At 34.8% G+C, this 12,662-nt stretch overlaps 1 protein-coding gene and 1 pseudogene across 1 annotated transcript in view; both read right to left on the minus strand.

Moving 5' to 3' along the window:
- PTPRD (protein tyrosine phosphatase receptor type D) overlaps positions 1-12,662 on the minus strand; it is a 424,904-nt gene that overhangs the window by 161,400 nt on the left and 250,842 nt on the right. Inside the window, exons 9-13 of the mRNA XM_088019124.1 lie at positions 12,145-12,278; positions 8,850-8,994; positions 5,088-5,393; positions 4,008-4,201; positions 1,643-1,669 (exon numbers count right to left, since the gene is read on the minus strand). Of these exons, the coding sequence (XP_087875250.1) occupies positions 1,643-1,669; positions 4,008-4,201; positions 5,088-5,393; positions 8,850-8,994; positions 12,145-12,278 (806 nt within the window). The remainder of the gene's footprint in view (positions 1-1,642; positions 1,670-4,007; positions 4,202-5,087; positions 5,394-8,849; positions 8,995-12,144; positions 12,279-12,662) is intronic.
- Positions 12,347-12,506, minus strand: LOC114212467 (U2 spliceosomal RNA; annotated as a pseudogene).

The following is a 12,662-nucleotide window of genomic DNA, read 5'->3' on the forward strand; positions in this document are numbered from 1 at the left end:
ATTCTTAGCGAGTTTTTGCCAGTTTTTCCTTTACCCAAAACTGTCCCTTTTTCATTTTTGCTGCCTCAACTTCATTGAATTTTTATTATTTTATGACATTAGCAAAAGAATTGTTTTTATTTGTTTCCCTGTTTACTATCTTCTTTCTCTCTAATCTATCCACTATGTCATTGGCTTTAAGCTGCAGGTAATGACCCATTTAAGTAGGTCATGAAATCAATTTACTTAGTCATGACCAGCATTTTAAAAAAGAAATAGGATATATTTTCATACAAAATATTAAATTTTATATGTAAGTAAGGTATTATTTTGTAAGACCTTTATTTTAAACATACGAACGCATTGGTCGTGACATATAATGCATTTCTTACTATGGATTACAGTAAAAGAAGTTTATAAAACAGTGTCAGTTCCATTAAAACTGATACCTTGCCCATCATATTTACCAATATTCTTAGTAAAAGCCCTGCATTTTAGCAAAAAGAAAAATATTTACTAAATGAAAGAATACCCTTACCAGCCTTTATCTTATTTCTATTTTTAATAATTTTCTATATCTCTCCAGTACTGAAGAGTTAAAAGGCAGTTCTTTAGTTTGACACTTTAGGTTTTCCCAACATTATATTAAATTTATGTCTTAGTCATACTTAGCACTAACTTACTAACCTGAACCCCTTCATTCATGTCGAATTGGCAAGCTCATGTCACTTGACTATATCATATTCTTGACCTGCCTCAATGATTATGTCCCACATACTCATCTTTAAAAAAAATTCCTACCTCCAACTTTCCAACACACACACACACACACACACACACACACACACACACTTTTCCACTTCTTCAACCCTTACTTATTTTTTAAGTTCTCAACAAGGTTTCAAGACCTCTTCTACCTTCTTGGTCCGTGGCCTCTGAACTCACAGTTCTTACTGACAATGCCACCCATTTATTAATTAATTACACATTGCTTGAGGTCATAGCTTTTGTTGTATTTTATGGAACTTTTCCGAATTTTACATCTTCCTAGCCACCTATTGTAAGTGCTTCGAAGGCAGGTGTCACATCCTATATCCCCCAAGGAAACCTATACATAGTAATGAGGTCTCAATAAATAACATAATCCAGCCATTGAAATATTTTTAAAAATTCTTCCCTCAGTGACATATTTTCTGCCTCTTGGCATGACTCATTGAATTTATCTCAAATTTCTATGGCTACAACAGAATTGCCATTTCTTGATATAATTAGTACCGGAACTGCATGGTGTTATCCACTGAAGATGTAACCCTGGGATAGGATTTATGAGTGGCCTATATCACACAGCTTGATATCTCTTGTCTATGATGCCTCCACTTAAAGCATTCCTCCTTTAACCGTGTCACAGGGCAAAGTTAGTAGCAGCCATCAAAACAACATGAGCTCATGATATTTCTTATGCAATCAGTAACACCATGCCAATTTCACAAAACAAAAACCTAAATTAAAAGTATACCACATAGCGAAGATAATTTAAAAATAATTTGTTAGTTCATGCAGCCGAGCAAACTGTGATGACATTTCACAAATAAGTGAAAGAGGGGTAACAGAAAAAACAAGCATTTATAATCTCTTTTTGACAAAGCAGCCCAAAATTACTCACATGTTCAGTAGTATCATCAAATTCCCACTGATTGAGATTAAGAAGGTTGGGGAAGAGGAAAACAAAATAAAAAGAAATGAAGAGAAATCTGTAGCCTTATAATGGCAATGTTGCCTTCCTTAGATTAAACAAACAAACAAACAAAAAAACAGAACAAAAAAATAAGCAAGTGTGTACAATAAAATTCCAAAGAGTGGGTGTGTTATGCTTCCATCCTCACCCCGAACTGAGAGGTCAAAAGTAAATATGCTTTGTATTGTTATAATTAAAATCAGCTAATGCAATTTTTAACATGTGGTTCATTGGAATGAATCAATAAGGCATGACGTACAGCTAGTGTTTCTAATCATACAAAATTTATGACATTTAATTTGGCTTTTTCTCTATGTTATGCAATTAATTTATATCACTAATTAGATTAACACCTTTCATAAAATATTGGAATCTTATAGCCCCAGGGAAGTCTTGCAAAATGCAGTGGAATTTCAATGAATATTAAGAGAACACACGAGGTGGGCAAAAGAACAACAATCAAAAACATACACATAATGAGGGGGAGATGAACCATGAGAGACTATGGACTCTGAGAAACAAACTGAGGGTTCTAGAGTGGGGGGGGTGGGGAGATGGGTTAGCCTAGTGATGGGTATTGAAGAGGGTACATACTGAATGGAGCACTGGGTGTTATACACAAACAATGAATCATGGAACACTACATTAAAAACTAATGATGTAATGTATGGTGATGAACATAATAAAATAAAATAAAATAAAATAAACATACACATAAGGAAAATCGGCAAATTAATAAAGAAAAGCCAAAGTAGAAGAGAGGGGGAAAATTGTGTTGACATTTAAGGCATTTTGTATTATGTAATTCCATTAACCACCATCTTCCACAAAACACTGACAGAACTACAAGTTTATAATGTAAAATTATCTAGGACCTGATGGAGTACATCAAAACATCATGGCCATATCATTTTCTTTTTCATAATTTCAGACTTACAAAAGAAAACATAGGCTTTGATGGTTTTATTAATTTCATATTGTGAGTACTGTTTCACAGACAGTACAGAATATTTAGAAAAAGCAAAGGACTATGAATCTAAAGACATAAGTTTAAGAAGTAGGCTTTAAAACCATGGAACTGGATTTGGAGCTGACTAAGTGAACTCATCCAGATCCCTTTAGTTAAAATGTTTCAAAACCAAAGGAAAAATAGCATTTTTGTGAGTTGATTATATTAAAACATTAGGGTCAATGTTTTCCTTACAGCCACAGGGACGTGGATTGCTCTTTTATTTGCACAGAGACAAGAATGCAAAATCTGGCAACCTGACATAATAGTTCTCACTTGGCTCACAGTCCTCCTCACTTTGACAACAAGAGAAGGAACTTTTTATTGAAATAAATTTCGGATTTTCCAAACCCCCTCCTTTTCCATGCCAGCTACCGATTTGCTAGATAAGCATAGTACTCCCCTATTCATAACATCCCATCACTACTGGACCCAGTATAGTGAAGCTGTCCACAGGTTATATGTAACTCCCAGTAGAAGCTATTAATTGAAATCTTCCTCTTCTTTTCAGGTAACTACGTAGAATACAGGTGAATTTATTATGGTATTATCTTTGAAACCCTTTATACACACAAAAAAACCTGAAACATATAATGCTCTGCTTTAAACAACGGATTACAAAGCCAAGTGACTGCATGGTTGAAAATTACCACCCGAGGATCAATAGAATTTCTCACACACTCAACTGCTCTTCATACTTTTCTTAATGTGCCTTAACAGAGGGGATCCCATTTATTTCCTGGAAAACTCTAACTTTTCATTGTCATTACCTTCATTTTTCTGGGAAATGAAATAATTACTTCTGAATACATGGTTTGTTAAATAAGTACTAAATAAAATACTATCTGGGTAACTTTCCTCACATAAGAATGTCTATTCTTCAACAGAATAAGTCATATATTTAGAAGTTAGATCAATTTAATTTCAAGTAGTTCTAGCACAGCTGCTTAGAATTCTTGTTACTTTGATTAAAATCAATTCAATTTTTTTGAGGTCAGAAAGGCAAACTCAGATATAAATGTAGAGTTGAGTACCTGTATTTTAAGGAAACAATTACATGTTTTTAATTAGGTTTGAGTGTCATTTCATTACAACTCACTTCCTCACATGCTGTCAACTCTGACTGAGAAGGTAAATACACATCATGTGTTTTAAAAACTAGAATTTTGTACAGGATTTTTTAAACGTCAAAAAAATTAAAAAATGGGGGTCCATTTCAAGGTATAGACTAAAATAAATGCAATAAATAAATAAAAACATAGATATGTAATTTCAGAGGCTTACCTGTGCATCAGCCAGCATGACATCCTTCAGCATGGGCTGGCCCTTGGGCTCACCATTTTCCATCCTCACATAATGCACCTGGTATCCTCTTATCTGGCCATGCTGCTTATTGGGCACAGGTGAGCGCCATGAGACTTTAACAGATGTTGAGTTGACAGCCTCTACCTCGACTTTTCGAGGAGGACCACTAGGAACTGGAACAACATCATTGGATAAAAGAAAATTATAGGCACTTGACCCACCCAGTCAGAGTATTTTCTTTACTTAGGTTTAAAAAAAAAAAATGGGCAGACCCACTATTGTTTCCTTTGTGGAGTACAAACATTTTCAAGCAATGAAAATGCTCAACCAATCTGCTCTACCTTTTAAGAAAAGATCAAAAAACATGACCAATGCCAAAAAAAAAAAAATGGAAGAAAAAAAGAGTATCAGAGAAATAGAAAAACATGTAAAAAATGTACAAAAGCCAAGGAAGATGCTTTGAGGCTCAAAGCATTAAAGCACAAAGAGGAGTAGCATTGAAATAATAATAAAAACTGTTTGTTGATTGTTGTGTGTTTTTATAAAGATTTCTTTTTAGCAGAATAAAAAGATTCTTGATTATATCGGTTTTCTTCTTTTTTTCTCATATCAAAGGTTTTCCAAACAACAGATGCCAAAAATTGAATGTTGAGCATCAGTGTCTCTGAAATATGCAAGACAAAAAGGCAACAAGAAGATAAGAAGGCAGATTTGAAAAGTTAACTTCAAAATGTAAAAGAAGTGTCTAAAAAAGGCCAAGAAAAACGCAGAAGACTTTAGACGGAAGTACAGAGAACGGCCTGGATTACAAGGTCATAGGAGCAAACTGTTCTTTTAAAGGGAAGCAAATTATTGTGTTGAGATTGAAAAAAAAAAAAGCCCAGGCTGCAGCAAAGATAGGTCTTTTGCAAAAATTACTGAAGTTACAGCGATGCTAGGTAAAAAAAAAAAAAAAAAAAAAAATGAGCAGAGAAAAACTGATTACTGTTAGCCTATCAAAAGACAGCAGACCAAGATTGTGTCAGAAGGGTGCAAACTGACGTAGCAGAGGCAACATACCATCTTCATCAGTTCGAATCAACACGGAGAAGCTCTCGGGGCCAGGGCCGATGTCTGTGTGGGCTGTCACAGTGATGCGGTACTCAGTCCATTTTTCCAGCTGTTCCAAAAGGTATTTAGTAGTGTCCGAAGGAATGCCCAAAATTTCATGAGGTTTATCATCTTCCCCATCCACTGAGGTGTACTTGATGGAGTATTCAGTAATAATGCCATTCTGTTTTTCCACTGGCGGAGGTTGCCAACTTACCAAAATACTAGTGGAACTTGGGCTGGTGCAACTAATGTCTTGAGGAGGAGCTGACGGCTCTTATTTTGGTAGTGAGTTAAAGGAGGGTTTGAGTGAAAGGACAGGAGTGGTTGGAAAAAAAAAATGATAAAACAAAAGAAAAGGCAAAAATAAATAAACGAACAATAAGGGCAACAAAATGAAAACAAGGCTTTGAAACATAAAATAAAATTTTAAATTTAGGTACCTTGGCTTAGTAACATGAATAAACCAAAAAATGAATAAATGACCAAAAATAATTGTTAAATAATGGGTGGGGGGAATATGTGAACATGAAACCTTGAGATAATAGAGCCTCAAATAAAATTACCTACCTGCAATTTAAATTCTTCTTCTAAACCAATCCCTCAGTATTCCCCAGCCCTACTGTACAGACTACCCAACTTTAAAAACACCTGTAAATATTGCAAGATTTATTACATGAGAGTCTGATGATGCTTCACAGATGCTGTTTCAAGCTTTCACTTCTACATTCTAGAATGAGGGTGATTCATAGACAGTATTCATTTGTGAAAAGGTTTTCAGATATAAAAAGTTGCAATAACTGTCAGATCCCTTTCACCAATTCCAATTAAAAAAAAGAAAAGAAAAGAAATAAAAGCCCATATAAAAGATCGTTCCCTCTGACTATGCGAAAAACTGAGTCAGCCTGACCAGTTTTAAGGAAAGGTGTTAATCTAGCATGGATTGTAGCCTGTATACAGTAAGCATGCAGAATCAATAAAGGATGAAAATGCATAGTCCAAGATTTACCTACCCGAGGGTAATGTCAGGCTTGTTGATTCTGACTGTAACTTGTACTTACCCTACGTCAGCTTTCAGCTTTTTAAAAAATTTATTATAACTCTTCTTGAGACACCATTGCTAGTAAAGAATTAGATTCCACCAACAAATTTTGGTAAAATCAATAATAATCATCTATCCCTTACAAAATGTCAGTAACACAGCCATTAAAAAGAACTGTTTAAAAAAAAATCCTGAGAACCACCTGTAAAAGATATGACTTATGTGCAAAATTTCTTTCATTTTGTATGTAATTATTCATATAAAGTAGAATTTACATAAGAGTTAAGAGAGAAACTTTCTTATTGTCCATTCTAAAATAAAATGGTCACTTTCTGAGCAATTATTTTCCATCAAATTACCCAAACGTATCATTATTTGAGAAAATTAAAAAAGCAGTAAGAGCAATGAAACCATTATCGTAAATTATTTTTAAAGTTAATAATATATAATTCCTACGGGACAAATAAGAGGGATAAGATATATATACATATATATATTTATTTATATTTATTTATTTTAAGGCAATTGATGTGGTAGAATGAGTAACTCATTTCTAATTTTGTGTTGTGAATATGTAGCTTGGGTATTTCCTTAGACCTTGTGGGTCTTAATATTATGTAGTGTCAGATGTATTCAATTGTTTACAGGATTATCAGTCTTTTTTAATTTACGTGTCTTGGGTTCTTCATGATTGTCAATCAAAATGAAAGCTCCCTGTACTGACGAAAAGGAAATTCTCATACAACAATCTTGAAAATTTGGAGTAAGATTTGCAAAATCACGAGAATATCTATCATCTTTATTGATTCTGACTACATGTTCTTATGTTTCAAATTATAAAACTATTTCATATGCATTATCATTATTCATAATAAATTGAGTTGTTCATGTAACAGTAAGGACTCATTTGTAATTCTTTTTAAAAAGCTGATTTGGTTTTTACTACATTGCTACTTTCAGACCTCCTATTCTGTGAGAATATATTCAACATCTCTTGAATGTTTTACTTTAATAAAATAAAAAGTAGGAAAGCTTTTGATGTGGTTATAAAATGTCCATTCTGTCTCTATGTATGTAAATAGGTAGGTATGTAGCATGCATGCAAAAAAGTCAGTTTTGTAAACCATGCAAAACAGGATATGGAAGCATGTCATATTTCTTTTAATTAAATGTCTGAGTTTAAGAGTTATCTTCTACAATATTACTTACTAGTCTGCCTGGAATTCAAAGGCAAATACAAAACTGCATTAATTTACATGCTTCATTTTTTAAAAGAAAGGGAATTTTATGGGAATAGACCATAATCACTAATGGATTAAGTAATAGAATCCTAATACTTTTTGTACCAACAGGCATGTTTTGAGAAAGAGAAAGAATATAACTTTTATTTTCAAAAAACCCTGAAAGATTTTAAATTTCTATAGAATATAGACTTGCTTATATGAAAGAAAATTCATTTTTTAGAAAATATAAATTTCATGTTTGCTGCTAGGTCTAATATTTAGGTCAGTGAGCATCCTCTTTACAAAATTCAATGTATTGAGATTACACATATCTACTGCATATATAACTATTAAAAATCACATATAAAATATAAAGTATCAAAAAAAAACCTAGGGAAATAACTCCATAAAACTGTTCAATTCAAAGTCAATGGTTGTTTAATAGACTAATTATAGAAACTTACTATTAAAGAGGAAACCATAGTATTATTATAAGTCACCAAACTTTCCATCAAAAATAAACTTCCATATAATACTTTACACAAAGCAATCTTCCCTGGACACAATGAACCCCCATTGTGATAAACACAACTATGCTCTAGGGCAACAGTTCCAAAAAGAAATTGAACCTGAGGAAACAAAATACAATTTAGGATTGCAAATGTACTTGTGATTATTCCATTGTTCCTAAATTTGCCCAAACACAGATTTTCTACGAATGTTCCAAATTTCCACATGTACTACTTGAGGAGTTAATAACAAAGTAGTCACAAGAGCTGAGTTCTTCTCTGAGTAGAAATAAATACATGAAATAAAAACCTGTTTGTTAGCAAAGTTAAAACCTGTGTGCTTAGGAGGCGCCTGGGCGGCTCAGTTGGCTAAACATCCGACTCTTGATTTTAGCTCAGGTCATGATCTCAGGTTCGTGAGATCCAGCCGCACATCCAGCTCTGTGCGGCTGTAGAGCTTGCTTAAGACTCTTTCTCTCCATTTGTCCCTCTCCCACCCCCCCGCTAAAATAAACAAACAAACAAATAAATAAATAAAAATAAACTTAAAAAAAAACACCTGTGTGCCTAAAAAGCTTACAAGTTTGGTCTTTTTCACCTCTTTAGTTTGTTAAGCCCTCTTGTGATTATTTGGCAGTGTTTTCAACCAGAATATTGCTGGTTATAAATCATTACACAGGGCCTGATGGAACTTTCATTCATTTTCCTGACGGAAGTCTTCTAACTCCTCCGACTTCTTTCAGTTTAGGAAGGGAGAGAATGGGATCTGTTATTTGGACCAAGTTGGAAACCAACATAGGTCATGGTTGTAATCCCCAAAGTTGGATGCTTACTAGCATAGAAACTACTGACTGTCTAACTTATTAATTAGCCGATTTGTTTGTTGGCTGGGGAGTGGGGAAGGCTGCAACACCCCCTAACGAAAAAGGGCAGAAAGTAAGCAAAGAGAGACACCTACTTGACTGCATGGTTCTGGCTGATATTTCAGCTGTGGAAGCACCCAGGCCTTGAGGAGAGCGTGCGGCCAGACGGAAGTAGTACAAACTGTTGGGTTTCAGCCCTTGCAGTCTATAAGATGTCCCAGGCTCAATGGTAATCCGTTGCTGTGGATAAGTATCAAAAGAACTGGGTCATTTTCATTAAGATTCATGCAAATATTTTTAGCACACTGCCTGCAACCTCAGATGTCTGTCATTGGAGTTGTAAAGTCATCAAAATATCACAAACAGAATCAACAGTGAGTATCTAGGACTCTACCAGGGGAACTATACAAAGAAAATATCAGTGTTTAAAGGAAAATTCCTATAACGAAGGCAACCAGAACAATGGAAGCCAGAGATCTTTCTAATGATAATGCAGTGGCCAAATGCATCAAGTAAGAGGGAGATTGAGGAATATTATGCAGCCATCAAAAGGAATGAGATCTTGCCATTGGCAACGACGTGGATGGATCTGGAGGGTGTTATGCTGAGTGAAATAAGTCAATCAGAGAAAGACATGTATCATATGACCTCACTGATATGAGGAATTCTTAATCTCAGGAACAAACTGAGGGTTGTTGGAGTGGTCGGGGGTGGGAGGGATGGGGTGGCTGGGTGATGGACATTGGGGAAGATATGTGCTACGGTGAGCGCTGTGAATTGTGCAAGACTGTTGAATCACAGATCTGTACTTCTGAAACAAATAACGCAACATATTTTAAGAAAAAAGAAAAAGAAGAAGATAGCAGGAGAGGAAGAATGAAGGGGAGTAAGTCAGAGGGGGAGACGAACCAGGAGAGATGATGGACTCTGAAAAACAAACTGAAGTTTCTGGAGGGGAGGAGGGTGGGGGGATGGGTTAGCCTGGTGATGGGTATTGAGGAGGGCACAGTCTGCATGGAGCACTGGGTGTTATGAACAAACAATGAATCATGGAACACTACACCAAAACAAATTATGTAATATACGGTGATTAACATAACAATAAAAAATTAAAAAAAAAAAGAGGGAGATTGAGAGGCCACCACCCATAAGCATGTTGTACATTAAGGTGCATGTGTTGCTGAGACAAAGCCCACAACAGACACTGACACCTGCCCCTGATGGTGGAGTTTGGCCAATGTGTGCCAATTTCAAGTGAAGAGATTGTCTTGCTCATCTCCCATGACCTTCTGCAATTTAAATTAGGGCAAAGAAGATGTGGCCAGAAGTAGCAACAGAAACCGGTGTACAGTTTCTATGACATTGCTACAAGAGATCTGAAATTGCAAAGTTCTGATGGGATAAAAATCAGATGCTTGTTAGCTGGAAAATTTTTATGAAACCATACCATCACTCTAGACTGATTTAAAATCATTTTAAAACTTTCTTTCTTTGTGACTACAGAGCACGCAGCTAGAAAAAAAGTCACAAACTTTTCTGCAAATTTTAACATCATAAAAGGCTTTTGAAATAAGGTTTCTTTAATTGAATGTTGTAACTCGTACTCTTCATGCTTAAAATTTGACTTGCATTTTAGCAAAAATAGAGCTATGGGTAATCAATCTCAGATTGAACATTAGCCTGTAGTAAGCCTTAAAATACACACTATTATGTAATCTAGTAATGGCATAAATAATCTTAAGGCTTTTCAACGAATAGGGTTTGCTGTTCACACAAACAGAAATCATTCAAGGGGAATTCAAATATAAAACTAGAGAAAACATCCTGAGGGTATTCTGGCTCACAAATACAAAAGCTTTTAGAAATTTTAGATTTCCCAAATGGTATGTAAAAACGGAATCCCCAAAGAAACAACTGTAAAACAGAGTAGGTGCACCAACATTCAAGCACCTACATCTACAGCATTCTCAAAGGAGTGCCACTCTCCTGCAATGTTTTAATTTTATTTGTTTTTCAGCTGGGTAATGGCAAAGATTTAAAATAAATTAATGTTGAATTACGTCTTAATAAAAACATCAATAGTGGTAACATGAGTACTTTAAGTTATAGCAGCATTTCAATTATATACTTTTTGAGTGCTTTAATTCATATTGGCTTTGTTAGCTAACTCTAAAAGCATTGCATTTAGAACCTGGTCTTCGGAGATTCTGCTCAATTCAAACAGCTGTAAAGACAGAAGTTTATAGGAACATATTAATTTATTACAGTATTCAGAATGATATACCGTAAGTTAACTGATAATATTTCATTTAGTATGTGAGTATAAAAAAAAAGGTATTTCTGTTAGAAGTTAGGGGCTACCTAGCTTTGTAAAGATCTTTTTTAAGATAAAGAATACTAAGAGGTACAATAAAATGACTTGTGTGGATTGAGTTTTCACATGTAGTTTCACCAACATTTTGTCCTAATGTTCCAGCCTGGATGTCACAGTAACAAAAGAAATACATTCATTACTATCATATATTCCCATCCTGAAATTGTTAGATGCATCTTAGTACCGATTTCTATAGTTTATACAAAGTACACCACCCAAGAGGCAGTATATACCCTATTGGTTAAAAAGATAGATTCTGGAACCTGACTGCCTAGAGTTTCAAATCCCAGTTCTGCCATTCAGTAGTGTGAGATTTGGGGGAATCTCTTTTACCTTTTCTGTGCCTTCATTTTTTATATGTGAAATCGATTAAAAGTAAGAACTTACTCATGACACCACTGTAAGAACTGAATGAGTTAATATATGTGAAATCCTTACTATACCTCTTAATATATGCATTAGTTATATTGATTTGGTTTCTCTTTTCAGTAACTATCAATAATTGCCAGACTTTTTCATTTTACAATTATTTTATTTGCATAGCATACTCAAACATTATATATACTCTCATTCATATCAAATAACTCTTGGCATACAAATAAACATTTGCTGCAGGGCCTCTTTCTCTGAAACCAGTTTGGAAAAATTCATCCATCCAAAGCCTTGGAAGTCATTTAACTTAAGTACTATATGGCTTAATTACACTAGTGCAGAAGAGAAAGAAAGGAAGTCCCTAAGTCTCATGGGGTATATTCTTTTAGATACTTTCAGAAGAAGCTTGGAAGCCTGGAAATAGGGATAACAGCTGCTTTGTTGTTGGTGTTTGCCTCATTCTACCCCCAAAGGCTTGAAATCAATATTCTGTTTTTTTGGTCAAGTTCCTTTTTTGAGGAATAAATCTTTCCCACCAAAGTGCTCTATAGATATTTGACCTTTTGGCAGAACCTGGGCGAATACACAAAAGTAGAGTAGTGCCCCAGGATAGTGAATGATCAGAAGGTGAGAATCAGTCTTACCTCCTCGCCATGCTCCCCATCTTTGTAGACCAGTTCATAGTTGGCAATGGTGTCTGAACGTGGAGGTGTCCAAGACAGCAAAATACTTGTTTCAGACTCAGGTTCTGCTTTGAAGTTTAGTGGTTGCCCTGGTACTAAAAACAGGAAGGCAAAGGACTGAGTTCATCATCACCATGAGTATTCAAAACCCTTCCATTAGTGCATCTGTTTAAACCTCTCAAAACGTGTCCACATGTGTAGCTTAATGAAGAGCTAGGTCCTTAACATTGTTTATAGTCCATTTTTCCTCCTTCAAGGTATAAGAATATTTTTAACACTGCACTGTTCTTCACTTGATCTTAGCCAAAAGGCCGAGAAGCGATGACACTGCACTTGTTCTTGATCAGTTTAAAATCTATACAAGATGGAGAATTATCAAACACAGAATAGAACATAAATCTGATAATAAATCTGATCTCATGAATAATAAGGTTATTTCATAATATTGTTGTACATAATAAGTGAGATGATTTATATAA

Source organism: Eumetopias jubatus, unplaced genomic scaffold (assembly GCF_037043125.1).
Source record: "Eumetopias jubatus isolate StellerSeaLion01/CBP00866 unplaced genomic scaffold, mEumJub1_p1.0 scaffold_15, whole genome shotgun sequence".
NCBI lineage: Eukaryota > Metazoa > Chordata > Mammalia > Carnivora > Otariidae > Eumetopias > Eumetopias jubatus.